Source organism: Fundulus heteroclitus, chromosome 21 (genome assembly GCF_011125445.2).
Source record: "Fundulus heteroclitus isolate FHET01 chromosome 21, MU-UCD_Fhet_4.1, whole genome shotgun sequence".
NCBI classification, from domain to species: domain Eukaryota; kingdom Metazoa; phylum Chordata; class Actinopteri; order Cyprinodontiformes; family Fundulidae; genus Fundulus; species Fundulus heteroclitus.
Window position 1 is genome coordinate 35,958,908 of NC_046381.1, and position 14,880 is coordinate 35,973,787.

Below are 14,880 nucleotides of genomic sequence, written 5' to 3' on the forward strand. Positions count from 1 at the left end.
ATCAACTCGGTGTGCTTTAGATCTAGAAGCCAAGTTTCCCCAATCCTTGCAGATCTACGAGAACAACAGATGAGCGACATGAACAACAGACCTTTATTCATTCAGATTGTCAGAAAACAGACAAGAAATGTAAAATAGAAAAACAATCTCTCATAAGAAGTGCAGGTTTGGCCTTTATGGTGGAGATCCTCTGTCCAAATACAACAGCAGCGATTCTCCGATATGGCTGACAGTCACACTGTTCAAAGAGAAAAGTGCATGAAAACAGAAGCAGTCCAAACCCGATTCCCTTTCTTGCTGGGAGACCGAAACGGATCCGAACGGTTCACAAGAAATTTGAGTTCTTACCAAAGCAGAGACGCGGAGTTCACGTCCATGTGGAAGACCAAAGGAGAGAGGACCACCGCTGTGACCTGGGGGGGAGGCGGAACAGGATCAAGCCACTCCTTACTTAAAGCAGCGGCTCATTGTGTCTGACATTTTGTGACGTTTACCTTTGATAGCAAACGCCAAACCCTAAAGTGCTCAAGGGACAGGCCGCGTTTTAGCCTGGCGGTGGCCAGCAGTAGCAGAAAGCCCAGCAAAGCACTGCGGAGACACAACCGGCACAGCGCTGAAGGTCGGGTTAAAACAGGGAGGAGTGAAAGTGCAGGGAGAGCAGACAGAAATGTTCACGTTTCTATCCAGTATTGGCAAGTCATCATTAGACGCCGCCATCTTGAGTCCATGGGGGAACAACACCTGACAGCAGTTCTGCTTTCCGACACATTTCATAGTATTTTTCTCAGGGAAAACGGTCACCTGGCACAGCAGCCACAGTGGAAGGTGTGGGACTGAAGAGAGGGGAACTCCAAGGCAGCCGTGAAGTCACCTATAGAGGATGAAGACATGCACATCAGCGGTGAGTCCGCACTGGGACGTCTGCTCCATCTGCACCGGGTCGCTCGTACCTGTTGGATGGGCGGCAAGACCCAGCAGCAGCACGCTGTTCAGAGACGGGGACAGCCGTTATCATCCGGGGACGCTTCAAAATGAGACATTTACAACCTTTCTATGGGAGACACGCTTTCCGGTCCAAATCAAGCAGCTTATGCATCCCTTGAGGATTCAGGATTGTCACATTTACTAGACGTCCTCTGCCCCATGCAGCCCTGCTTCGTTCCCGCTCTACGTGTACAACGTTCCTTTTCACGCTTGTAGCTGCCCTGTTATAAATCAGCCCTAACGTCCATCACTGCTCTCTTCACTTTGTTGGCTGGTCGACGCCAGAGGCCTAAAGCTGCCCATCTTCCGTCACTTTGTTAAATTAATTAAACCTGAACACTCTGGAGAGTTGTGGAAAATCACATTGTATTTAAATTAAGGCTTAAAGTTTGGCCATAAGTGCCTAGGCTCCGATTGGTGTATTCTTACCTGAACAAGTAGTTGATGCAATGCTGCTCAATGTCACTACAATAAGTAAAAAAAACACAGAATGTTATTTTTCCATCTCCCAGACAATAAAAAAAATCAGATGTGTAGTTACTATTTCACTTTAGCATTTATTCCTTTGACAGCCCTATGAATCTAAGATTTTTCTGTTTTGTCTCCTAATCCTGATCTTTAGGCAACAATAGACCATATTCACGATCCTGATTATAAAAGTGAAGTTTGCGAATGAAAGAAAAGGAGATGACCTCCGGACACAACAGTTCTGTGGCTCAGACACATCGGGTTGGACCATCTCATCTTGGAAAAGTGTGGTGCCATGAGAACTTTAGGTTACTTTCGTAACCCCGGTTCTCTGAGTAGCATGAGTGAGTGTCTCACATTGGGAACGCCTTCAGCGTGACCTCATCAGAAGCTCCTTTTACATTACGCCAGCCAGGATTGGCTGGAAAATAAGCCTGTCAGTGTCAGAGAGGGTAGAGTCCCTCCCCCCCTATATAAGGGGCTGACACTGCACTGACAGTTATTCAAAAACAATCACCTCTTCCTCGCAACGTTAGAGCAAGGAGGGTGGTTTGGTGAGACACTCACTCATGCTACTCAGAGAACCGGGGTTACGAAAGTAACCTAAAGTTCTCTTTCATGGCATTCGTTTCGTGTCTCACATTGGGAACGAAAAATATTCTAACTCCCGTATTGCTCAGCAGATCCCACACTACGTGCCTGCTGTCTCCATAGCTTTTTTTTTTTTTTTTTTTTTTTTTTTTTTTTTTTTTTTTTTTACTTAGTGCTTGTTGTCACACTTAGAACTGAATGAGCCAGTGATGGAGCTGTGACATCAAGTTTGTAAAACCGAGTAAACGTGTGAGATGATGCCCAGCTTGCTGCAGCACAAATCTCCTGCAGGGGTACTCCTTTGAGTAGAGCCCATGAAGAGCTTAAACCCCTAGTAGAGTGGGCACGCAGGCCCTCTGGAGGCTGATGTCCTTTTGAGCTATATGCCAAAGAAATTGCATCAGTTATCCAATGCGCAAGCCGCTGTTTTGAAACAGCCTTTCCATAATGATTTTTAGCCCAGGAGACAAACAGCTGGTCACTTTTCCTGACCTGATTTGTTCTCTTCAGATAAATCTGTAAAGCTCGCACAGGACAGAGACTGTGTAGCCTCTCTTGTTCCTGTGATGAAAAAGGTGGAGGATGAAAAGCCATCAACTCAATGGGAGAGTATGACCCCAACACTTTAGGCTCAAAAGCTGGGTTGGGAAGTAAAACTACTTTGGTCCCGTTCGGAGAGAATTTCATGCAAGATGGATGCACTGATAAAGCGTGAATTTCACCCACGCGCTTTGCAGACACCAGTGCCATTAGAAGTGCTGTTTTTAGAGCTACTATCTTTAGTTCCACCTGATCCATTGGTTCAAAGGGTGTGGTTGTGAGAGCATCCAACACCAGGGGTAGATCCCACGATGGAGCGATGGGTCTGGAAACAGGGAGCTTTCTGCGAGCTCCCCGCATGAAGCGGCAGACCAAGGGGTGTTGGCCGACAGTTCTCCCCTCAAAGCCAACGTGGCAGGCTGAAATTGCTGCTAGATAGACCTTAATAGTGGAAAATGCTTTTCCTTTATCAATCAGGTTCTGTAGGAAGGTTAGAATCACAGCCACGGAATACTGAAAAGGTATTTCTTGTGTTTCCGAGCACCATTTTTCAAAAACCAACCATTTGTACCCGTACAGAGAGCGTGTTGCAGGAGCTCTAGCATCCTGTATCGTTTCGATAATATTTTGTGGGAGCCCTACGGACTGTAGGTTAAACCACTCACGGGCCAAGCCCATAGAGCCAGTCTTTCTGGGTGGGGGTGAAAAATCTGTCCCCGTGCCTGAGACAGCAGATCCCTGCGTGCAGGGAGCGGCCATGGCTCCTGCCAGAGGAGCTGTGTTATCTCTGCTAACCAATGTTTCGCTGGCCAATTGGGTGCAATGAGGATCATTGTCAGACCTTCTGCTCGTACCCTGGCTAGTGTAGGTGAGATGAGAGCTATTGGGGGAAACGCATACAGCAGAGTGCGAGGCCAGGGGTGGGCTAGTGCATCTACCCCCAGAGGTGGGTTCCGATCGTGCAGGGAGAAGAACATGGGACACTGATTGTTCTCTTGAGAAGCAAAAAGGTCCACGGATGGCTGACCGAACCTCTGCCAAACCATCCTCGCCACCTCTGGGTGGAGCTTCCACTCTGCATATGTGGGATTCCCCCTGGAGAGAAGATCTGCGCCGCAGTTCAACACTCCCGGGACATGAGTGGCCCTCAGAGACAGAAAATGTCTGCTGCTCCAAATGATTAGTTTGTGAGCCAGCGTGTGGAGCCTCAGTGATCTTAGCCCCCCCTGCCTGTTGATATAAGCCACCACTGTTGTGTTGTCTGATCTGATCAGCACATGGTGAGCTCTCAGAATGGGAAGAAAATGTTTTAATGCTAGGTGAACAGCCATGAGCTCCATGTAATTTATGTGCTCGGACTGCATCTTTGGACCCCAGGTTCCATTCACCATTTGCCGTTCGCATATACCTCCCCAGCCTGACAAGGAGGCATCTGTTGTGACAACTTTTCTGTTCTGCACAACTCCCATTGGGACCCCCTGAGTCAGTGCATCTCTGTTCCGCCATGGGCGCAGCGCTGCTGTGCAGGCTGCAGTAACTCTCAGCCTGCGCTGAGGAGTATGTGGCTTTAACCCCTGGGAGGCTACCCATCGCTGGATTCCTCTCATGTGGAGACGTCCCAGAGGGATTACCACTAATGCTGAGGCTATCAGTCCCAACAGTCTTCTGCAGAGTCTGAATGATACCAGGTTTCCTCTTTGAAACATGGACAAACAGTTGACCATTGCTTTCACTCTGTCCTCCGTTAGGCTTACTCTGGCATGGATTGAGTTCAGAGAGAGACCTATGAAGGATGTTCTCTGAGAGGGCAGCAGAGAACTCTTTTCCGGGTTTATTTTGAAACCCAGATCCATCAAGTGCTGTTTTATCACAGCTGTGTGTTGTGTGGCTTCCTGGTGGGACGACGAGGCAATCAGCCAGTCGTCTATGTAAGTTGCCACACGTATTCCCTGCCTCCTGAGCGGACCCACCGCTGCCTCTGTGCACTTCACAAACACCCTCGGGCTCAGAGAGAGTCCGAAAGGGAGGACAAGGTATTCGTAAGAATTCCCTTGAAAAGCAAATCTGAGGTATTTTCTGTGTGGAGGGTAAATGGGGATGTGAAAATAAGCATCCTTGAGGTCGATAGATGTAAACCAATCGCCTGGACGCAGGAAGCGTAGCAGAGAAGCATGTGTCAGCATCTTGAATTTGTATCTTCTCAGATGCTTGTTCAACGCTCTGAGGTCTAAAATTGCACGCATTCCTCGGCCGCCTTTCTTCGGCACGAGGAAATAACGTGAATAAAAACCTTCGCTGCTGTGTTCTGGTTGAACCAGCAGTATCGCTCTCTTTTCCAATAACGAGGAAATCTCGTCCTGCAGGAACCGAGCGGCTTGTCCCTCTGCCCGTGACTGAATTATTCCTCTGAACCCTGGGGGAACTGCAGTGAATTGCAGTCTGTATCCCCTCCTGAGAGTTCTTAACACCCACTCTGAATTTGTGCATTTCGCCCAACGGTGGATTTTCACTGTCAGCTGGCTGACTGGCCAGTCTGATAGCGAGCCGAGAGCGCCCTCTTTGGGTGTAGGGTCGTAAACAACCCCGTACTGCACTGCGCATGCGCGAGGCGTCTGGTGCGCCGTAGGGCTGTTCACGTTGGGGATGCGTCTCACTTCCTCCGAAAAGGAAGGGACCAGATCCCCAAGTGAAATTTTGTGTTTGTTTTTCAACATTTTTGACTGCGCCCTTGGTTCTAGACCTGGATGCGCCAGTCTGCAAGCATTTATTTCTTCGGAACATGAAGATGTGCTTGTGACACATAATTGGGGTTCGCTCTGGATACCCCTGCCCTGAACAGAGTCTTTGGACTTCTTGGCGTGATGAGCGGGATGGAACGTCCCCTCGGCCATACGCTGTGTCAAGCTGAACTCTTTGAACAGGCTCAGGAACGGAGCCACGGAGGAGAGCGATCCCTGCTCGCTCTTTCCATCCAAGGCAGGTGTTAGGCCGGTCGCTTCCTCCTCCTCACCACCGTGGTGGAGGTGGGGGGTGGTTGGTCTGTGCGAGGACCTTCAGGCTTTTTCTGCCAGTGAGCCTTGGGGGCAGGCGTCTTCTGCGCGCCTTGCGGAGCTCCATGAGCCTTTGGGAGCTTTGGGATCCTGAAAGCAGGAGGAAAGCGGGCTGCTGCCTGGGCAAAGGTCTGGCGCTGGGGGGCAGGGGCCGCAGTCCCAGTGGCAAACGTGCGTCTGGGAAGGCACAGCTTTAGGGCTTCGTCGTCCCTTTTCTTCTCCTCCCACCTCTTTTGCATCGAGGTTACCGCCTCTCCGAACAGCCCTTGGGGTGATATGGGTGTGTCCAGGAGGTCCTCCTTCTCCTTAGTCGCCAGAGTTGTGAGGTTCAGCCACCTGGCTCTCTCCTGCAGAACCATGAGTCCCATGGATCTGCCCATCGCCTGGATCGCTACCTTATGAAGCTGCAGGCAGTGATCGGTTATGACGCACACCTCCTCCCAAAGCGCAGCGTCTGGAGCGGCGGTCATTTGCTCTTCCAACTCTGCTTGATAGGCCATCAGCAGAGACGACGCATTCAGAGCGCGGACTGAGAGCGCGGCTGCCCTGTAGGACTTATCAGTCAGGCTCGACTGAAAGCGGTCCGCTCTTGACGGAAGGGCGGGGCCTCCGGCTGACATGGAGGTCTTCGGGTGCAGGTGCGTGGCGACGGCCGGCTCGACGGGTGGTATTTGGCGGAGGCCGCTATTTTCCATCCCGTCGCAATCCAGGACCGAACTGCCGGCCACTGGGTGCTTCTCCTTAAATGGCTTGCTGCGCCAGGAGACGGCCAATTCTTCCAGGAGCTCCGGGAAAATCGGTAGGAGCTGTCTGGATGTTTTGCGGGTCTTCGGCAGCCTTTTCCCGTCGAAACGGGAGCGGGGAGCTTCAGATTGGACCTCTGGCCACTGGATTTCAAGCTTTGCAGCGGCGCGTTTGCACACGTCGTGCAAGTCAAAATCCAGCTCCGATGAGGACCCGTCATGACCAGGTTGGCCAGAGCCCACGGGAGCGGGTTTTGCAACCCGCACCGGGGGCGCGGGAGATGGGTCATAGTCCTCATCGTTGTCCGAGAAGGGCAGCTCCGACTCCCAGTCAGAGAGCTCCTCGTCCCCTTCAGGCAGCAAGCCGAGCTGGCTTGAAGTGAGACCGAGCTCGGGCATTCCCTGTGGAAGTGGGTCCACGGCATCGAGGATTTCTCCCCAGCTTGGTCCGGCTTCTGGATCGGTGGAAAGAGGACCAGCCTGGTCGGCTGGTTCTTGAGCGGATGCTGTAGAAGCCATCACCGGGTCGTTAGCGGACATCGTTGATTGACGAGCCAAGCGGCGACGGAGAACCTTCAGGGAGAACCGGCTACAGTGCGAGCACTCCTCCGTGGACTCGAGGGCTGCCTGGGTGTGTTTCAGACCCAGACATACCACACATGAAAGGTGGGTATCCCAGCTCGAAATTTTATTCCCATACGGACAGGTCCGTCCCTTTGGGCTCACCTCCGCTTTCGCAGGGGATTTAACGGTCTCCATTATTTCAGGGAGATTCGTTGTAAGGCTACACAAAAATTAGCTTTTGACAGCTAGGCTAGCCAGGCGTGACTAGGATGGGGACGGCGTTTCGGCCACCCGGGGTGTAGCTCGAGAGTATTGCTACTCTGAACCGATCAACTTACAACCGTGAGGCGGTAGTTGACTTTGAGTATTGCTACTCGCGTAATGGTATTTCTACCAGGATAGCTTCACCGTGATACCGAACCCAACTCAGAGCAAAGCGCCCAGCGATCGAGCTTGCGCGTGGATCTACGGACAGTTAAGCTAGGCTCCAAGAAAAGGCGGGACAGTATCAGAGAGAGAGCTAATCAGGAACTTCTGCTCGTTGCGAGAAGAGGTTTTTGAATAACTGTCAGTGCAGTGTCAGCCCCTTATATAGGGGGGGAGGGACTCTACCCTCTCTGACACTGACAGGCTTATTTTCCAGCCAATCCTGGCTGGCGTAATGTAAAAGGAGCTTCTGATGAGGTCACGCTGAAGGCGTTCCCAATGTGAGACACGAAACGAATGCTATGAAAGAGAACCTATTTAACCGTTTTAGATTTCTGCTCGACGTGTTTCAGAAAAAAAAAAGGAAAACCTGAGCAAATACCAACATATTTTAAATAATGATTGTAGTTATTTAGCAAAACAAGCTATTGATCCCAATGCTAAAAAAAAACAACAGTAAGAAGGTATTTGCCTTCATTATTAAAACCAGAATTAACTGATTAAACACATTTTTGGGTTCAGTTTCACCATACAAAGACCCGATTACTGCTGAAAAGAAACCCACTTGAATAGAACCTGTGTGACACCATAAAGGCTAAAGCCTCTCTAAATGGGCCAGCTTGCTATGATTTATGGAAGCATGGATTCTGCTCTATACCAGAAGATGCTGAAGGAGAATTTTCAGCCATCGGTTTGTGGCCTTCAGCTCCAGCGCATGAAAGGAAAATGCTCCAAGGCTCAGCAGCTGGTCCACCACTGGATGGATGGACAAAAAAAAAAAAAAGCTTTTGGATTGGCCTAGTCAAAGTCTGGACTGCAGTCCAATTGAGAGCTGGGGGCACAACAAGGCCAGAAATGGTTGAAGGCAAGCAGGGCCCAAGAAGCTTTGGTGACAGTTGGTTTGGCTAGCTTTTTTTCCCCCTATCAGTAAGTTATCTTTTAAAATCTGCGTTTCTTTTTATTACTCAGGTTATCTTTGATATGTCCTTGTCTGAAGTCCTAAAACATTGAAATGCTCCATAAAAGGAAAAAAAAAATCTACCAAAGGGCAAGCACTTTTTCAAGGTCCAATATTTCTCATATTCCAGACGATCGTTACGAGACCAAAGTCCTAAAACAAGCTCCGGGCTTATCCCAGTGCCTTTAGCCAAGCTAGTTCCCATCTGGCTGCACCATACCAGTGGAAACACTGTAAAGCCAACATCTGGAGACGTTACAGAGGCTGCTCAGGGATGGGTGAACAGATTCATGACTAAATGGAAAATTAGAAAAAACTTTAAAACCAATCATTTGTCCTTACTTCTGTCATTCTGTTTTCCCACACTAGTACCTGACAGGATTACTCCAATTTCCCAGACTCTGTATGAACCTCTGGATGTTCTTTTGGCACATCATTTGATTGACCATCTAATGTCCCATTTCATTCCTGTCCTGTATGACGTGGTGTACTGACCTTAGACTGGGGGACTTGTGGTGAACCTGAAACACCCTGTATGCACCTGGAAACACATAAACCATTCAGAGATTACAGTTCGGGGTCTCTTCGGGTCAACAACATCTACCAACAATCAGTCAGGATGCTGCCAGAATTACCAACACAGGCGAGATGGCACAGAGCCCAAAGGTAGCCGCCGTGGTCAAACTGTGAAGAAAGCGTGGAGAGTGACCGGATAAGAGGCGCCGTCGGCATGGGACCACCAGCTGCTTTACGGACGACTGTTACCTGAGGGTCACACAGGGGGAGGTAGACGGCCGGCAGCAGCAGGAGGCAAAGGCTGCAGGACGGAGGAGGACGTTAAGAGACGGAGAGATTCACCAGTTTAAATCGTAGCTGCACTGTATTAAAGCTTCTTCTAACTATCTACAAATGATCCCAGAGGAAGCTGCCTTCGTTTAGTCTTTGTTAAATATGACGGTGCAGTTTAAGACGTCAAAGTCCTGTGAAAAACTAGGATGAGATGTCCACATAAACATGTCTGATCTTAATAAAGTGTATTAATCTCTGGAGAAGAAAGGGATTTGGTTACACCTGAATACCAAAATCAACATATTATGCTGTGGTAGCCTCTCTTTGTTATTAAATCAACAAAACTGTGCATTTTAAATGCAGAAAAGGTTGGGACACCCCATCCCTAAGAGCTAATCGTACACCCTTTTGCTGTGATAACTATTGAGACGCTTGCTGTAGCCATCCACCGGACTCTAAAACCAGGCTCAGTAAAGTAGAGCCCACCTAATGCTTTCAGCTAGGAGAGGACTGAGGGCTTTTCCTTCATGTTCAGACTGTTTCAGCCCGGGACTTTCCGGTTCTCATTCTCAGCCAGTCCTTGGTGGATTTTATGTTTTGGGTGATTGTCATGATGCAGGGTCCAGCTCTGCTTTGAAAGGTATTTATGACAATTAACTGGCTGGGTCCTGCTATGAAGCATCCCCAAACCATGACGCCTCCTCCTCTATGCTTGGAGAGACGTTCATTTCCTGTTAAAGGTGCATACTGCAAGTTTTGAAGTTAAATATCGCCCACCGTATAGAATTACGTTCTCTTTCACCTGGCTATTTTGTTCATACTCCGTTGTAATCGATGCATTAGCGAGAAAACACGGACCAACTTCAATAGTTATAGCTTTCTTACCCCAGAAGACATCACGCCTCTTAACAAGACCTGTGCAGTCGCAGCGACAGATGCTTTTCCTCTTCCGCCATGCACGTGGACAACACTGGTATCATTTCAATTTGTCGCCAGAGGGGGCAGACTTGTGCACAAACTCTGGAACTTGTGCTATGCTCCTTTAAACGTGTCTTTTGTTCTGGTCTCCAAATAGTTCAATTTTACACTCATCTGTCCAAGAAGATGATTCATGTAGTCCTGATCTTTGTCTACGTTCTTTCAGGCAAACCACAGTCTGGCCTCCGTGTTTTGCTTAGAGAACAAAGTGTCCGGCAGCCTTTCTGGTTTTACAGAGTCTTTGGAGACTTTTTTTACCATCTTGTGCACTGGAATCTACTTTCTGAAGGCCTCAGTCATCTCGCTACGTCTCACCATGGTGATCACTCTCACTCAACGATAATTTTGATTACATTTTACAGAACATATAATAAAATATTGTCTACTTCCTTATATTACCTGAATAACTTGGCATTGGAAAATAAATACATTATTTAATATGCCCAAATGCTATAAAATGGGTTATACTACATGCATCCTATTTTTTTTTTGACATGACATTATGTGTCATTGTTCATCTAAGGCTGTGTTTACTCAAATCGAAGGCCTGTCAAGGTCTTGGATTAATAAACCAGAAAAGCTAGAGAATTGTTATAACCCAAGTAACTGGAACGGAAAGCTTACCCGCCGACTTTGAGCCACTGCGTCTTCTGTTGGAGAAGAGAGAGCACAGAGCCCATGTTACATGTGAGGTTCCACTGAAGCGCCACACTTTTCCAGATGTTTCACGTTTAAACACAAACTGTATATTCAGGATATGTTCTAACATAGGCTTTAATTTTCCACTTAAAAAGGACTGAAACTACTTGCAGACTGTGGTACAAAGTTCAATAAGAGGCAGTGAGTAATCTGTTAAACCAAAACAAAAGTCTATTTTTTTATGTTCCTGTAAGTTATTGTCTTCATGAGGAGATTTGAGTCCTTTTTAAGTAAACCAGATGTTGGTTTCTGAATGACTGTCAACTGTTGGGATCCAGATAACCCCGAGATGATATTCTGGATTTCTGAATCTCGTGAAACATCCCACGTAGAAACAAAAGGTTTTGTGAGGTCTAGCATTGTTTTGCATGGAGGAACCCAGGACCAACCACACCAGCATATGGTCTCACAATGGGTCTGAGGATCTCCTCTCTCTACCCACTGGCAGTCAGACTACCTCTGGCGAACACATGGAGGGCTGTGCGGACCCCAAAGAAATGCCACCCCACAGCATTACTGACCCACTGCCAGACCAGTCATGCTGGAGGATGTTGCAGGCAGCAGAACGTTCTCACATGTGCTCAGTGTGAACCTGCTTTAATCTTTGAAGAGCACAGGGCGCCAGTGGTCACTTTGCTAATCTTGGTGTTCTCTGGCAAACGCCAAACGTCCTGCATGGTGTTGGGCTGTAAGCATAACCCCCACATGTGGACGTTGGGCCCTCATGCCAACTTCATAGAGTCCGTTTCTGATTCTTTGAGCAGACACATGCACGTCTGTGGCCTGCTGGAGGTCATTTTCAGGACTCTGGCAGAGCTCCTCCTGTTCCTCCTTGCACAAAGGCGAAGGTAGCGGTCCCGCTGCAGGGTTGTTACCCTCCTACGGCCTCCTCCACGTCTCCTGGTAGCACCTCCATGCTCTGGACACTACACTGACAGACTCAGCAAATCTTCTTGGCACTCTGTTTGGACTGCCTCATATTGTGTCCGTCAATACATTTATTTAGTTTTTTAAATATAAACTGGCTGACCGCGTGGCTCCACTTTAGAATGACCGGCAGCGCCCTCTGCTGGATGGCAGCCACAATACAACACTGAAACGAGGTCAAAGCCAGGGGTGTCCAAACTTCTAGGTACATGGGCTAAAATTATTATGTTAATTTTCAATAAATAAATTAAGTCTGATTTTTATTTTATTTTTTTTTGCAGAAAAGGAACGTGTAAATCCTTCTAGATCCAAAAGCAATATAAGAACAGCATTTGGGTCAGTTGTTCTTTGAGAACACTTGGTGTAAGTAGCCAATTTTAATAACTGAATTCAAAGCAGATGTTAATGCACCAAAGTCTGCATTTGAGTAATTAAATGTCACTGGATGTTACTATGAAATTAATTTAGATGTTACTATGAAATTAGAGAATGTCAAAAGTTTGTTTAATAACAGATGGGTACTTTGTGTTGTACTTAACATTTTCAATTGTAAGATTTTAACTTTTCTGTCATCCTAATTAAAAACTAAAATCTTCCATCTGAATCAGACACCTGTGCTGGTGGACCAACTCTTTCTTGAAATGTAGTTGAGAGGGGCCACCCAAAATTAGTACAGGAGTCACAAATGGCCCCTGGGCCGCACTTTGGACATGCCTGGTCTAAACGGATGTTATCAGTTAATCAGATGGAACAAATTAATCAACTAAATAGTCATAAGTTGATTATTTGTTAAGAATAAAATGTAAAAAACTAAAATTAACCGATAAACATGTTTTTGCAACCTTTTGACGCAAAGTTAGTATAGGGTTTCACCAAGATTTTTATTCCTCTTCTTACAGCAACCGTGTTCTAAACAGTAAAATTGAGAAGTTATCTTGGTAATCAAGAGAAAAACATTGATGAAAACTGTATCATTGTTCTCTTTCCGTGCGTGTGGTTGGCGACGTTGAATTCAGTTACACAGTAAAATAGACAGTTAAAACAATTCAGGGTTTAAAGTGGCAGGTTTGTGATTTAAAGAAGACTGCAGTTTATTTTATTGTTATATATGTTTTACTGCAGTTGGCTTTAATTGTTCAACTGTTGAAAAGATTGATTGGGGACCCACCAAGAAAGGTTTTTACAATAGATGGTGATAACACATGGCCACCATATAATATAGGGCTGTAGTCTCTTGCTCTAACAGAGCTGTGCTGCCCAGACCTGATCACACGGGGCGGCGACTGCACTTACCTCTCTGTGAAAGAGCCGGACGATTACGTAAGTGACGACATGGGAGGAATTCTGAAGAGTGAAGAAAAACGGAATGTCCTGCAGAGGAAGGGTGGTGAAAAAAATAAAAAACATAAGCACAACATGACCTGCTTGTGGTAACTACCTTCACGGTAAAATACATTTCATTCTACCGTGTTACGCTGTGACTCACTATGCGCGATAAGGCCCTGGACCCTGCGTAAATGTTGCCCACGAACAGGAGCGAGCCCGGGAGCCAGGAGAGAGCGGCCGACCTGCAGGGCAAACAGACCCCCTTTAAATTCACGCGCCTCTTGCACAGCAGGGAAACGCGACAGGGGCGGCGAGGACTATCCTGACGAGTACCTGGGGACGCGACTCATCTCCACCCAGCCCAGCTTTGCTGACAGCAGGAGCAGGACAGCTCCGATGAGGGTCTGCCATCTGGGGGAAGGGGGAGAGAACGCCTCTGTTACTCGGCGTCGGGTGAAAGCTCATTAAGCCGTTTCTCTTCAGCTACTCACCCTTGGAATAAAGTTGGGTAGGTGAATTTCAACACGGAGAGGACAAACTGCAAACACAGAAAGTATTGCGGTCGAGGTCAGCGTTCCAATAGGCAGGAATTAGAGGAACAGTGTCGTGCCTTTATTCATCATGAGGGTCGACTACTGTTTTCATTAAACTATCACCAATAACTTACAAAGCCTTGCAAAAGTATTCACACTCTGTCACGTCAACCTTCAACGGACTTCAATAAGATTTAAAAAAAAAAAAGGCATTTTTTTTAAACTCCATCCGCCTTCCCATTAACTGAAGGAAAGGCAGGCCCACAGCATGACGCGGCCACCGCCGTGTTTCATAGTGAGCAAAATGGGCAGGGTTATAGTTTCCCTTCACGCGTGGCGTTTTCCATGCAGATCATGTTTGTCTCATCTAATCCTCATGTTTGGTGTGTCCTACTCCTTTTTATGTTCGGATGTGTTGAACCAAGCTCTTGGAGATGTTAAAAGCTTAGGATGATTGTTTTAGAGCGTAATCCTGCTGCGTTTCTGTGGCTAAAAGCCCCGGTAAGGATGCGCACACCACGGTGAACATCTGTAACTGCTGGTTTGTGTTGCAACTTCACGCAGAGCCTTGTTCCAGCCTTGTTTAGTTTCTACACCAGGGCTGCCGTTTTGCATCGCATGTCGAGAAATGTCTCTCTTTATCTTGAAACCAGCGCCGCGTTTATGCGCACACACTTCCATCCCTTCTCACCTTATTCGTGAAACAGGACGCAACGAAAAGGAAGCTGAACGCGAGGCCGGAGACGTGGCTTCTCCAGTGCATGGTGGTCCGCGGGCACGCTGCAGCAGGTACATGATTTCTACCGCGAACCAAACATTTGATCCAACGTCGCGTCTCTCCTAAACAGAACTGCTTCTCGGGCTCGGAAACTTCCCTCACTGACGACGCGTCCGGAGACGTTCAAGAAACAAAGCTCGTCTATTATAGTATAGATCATTCACTCGCTTGCCACCAGCCTGCAGAGCCGGTTTTAAATACACAGTGTCTTGATACTTGCTTTCGGGCTGTGGGAAGATGATACATTTATCCTGTCAGCGTATGGGATATACAGCATACTTTTTGTTCGTTTATTGTTTTCCTTTTTCTTTAAAAACAACTATTGCACAGTCAAAAACACAAATTAATATACAGCACCTCCAAAAAAAGTGTTTGCATCAATTTGTTTTATTGCTAACGTCTACTTTGATCCAACTCAGTTTATCTTGCTTCTACTTTCTCTTGCTGCTGGTATTTCAGCGATTGGCTGAGTACAAAACACGAGAACGACAACAGCAGAAACAATTTTTTGAGAGCCATTTGTCGC

General features: G+C 47.5%; 1 protein-coding gene across 2 annotated transcripts; it reads right to left on the reverse strand.

Annotated features, from left to right (window-relative positions):
* Positions 1 to 70: 70 nt before the first annotated feature.
* Positions 71 to 14,509, reverse strand: LOC105935321 (transmembrane protein 241). 2 transcript variants are annotated; one of them, XM_012875668.3, is made up of 15 exons: positions 14,268 to 14,508; positions 13,535 to 13,581; positions 13,377 to 13,454; positions 13,204 to 13,285; positions 13,011 to 13,088; positions 10,716 to 10,741; positions 9,090 to 9,141; positions 8,960 to 9,008; positions 8,820 to 8,865; positions 1,414 to 1,449; positions 951 to 985; positions 802 to 871; positions 495 to 588; positions 349 to 413; positions 71 to 238 (listed from the first exon to the last, which is right to left on the reverse strand). In XM_012875668.3, the coding sequence occupies exons 1-15, from the start codon at positions 14,337 to 14,339 to the stop codon at positions 175 to 177; spliced, it is 894 nt and encodes a 297-aa protein (XP_012731122.2). In that variant the 5' UTR covers positions 14,340 to 14,508; the 3' UTR covers positions 71 to 174. The 2 variants fall into 2 exon arrangements, with proteins under 2 accessions (XP_012731122.2, XP_012731121.2); XM_012875667.3 differs by having other exon boundaries at positions 8,960 to 9,141; positions 14,268 to 14,509.
* Positions 14,510 to 14,880: the final 371 nt, after the last annotated feature.

Coding starts and splice junctions, on each gene's coding strand:
- LOC105935321 (XM_012875667.3), bottom strand. CDS start 14,339: ATGCACTGGAGAAGCCACGTCTCCGGCCTCGCGTTCAGCTTCCTTTTC. Junction 13,089..13,203: donor CCAGGGCCTTATCGCGCATA/GTGAGTCACAGC, acceptor CTTCCTCTGCAG/GACATTCCGTTTTTCTTCAC. Junction 1,450..8,819: donor CACAAGTCCCCCAGTCTAAG/GTCAGTACACCA, acceptor TACTTATTGTAG/TGACATTGAGCAGCATTGCA.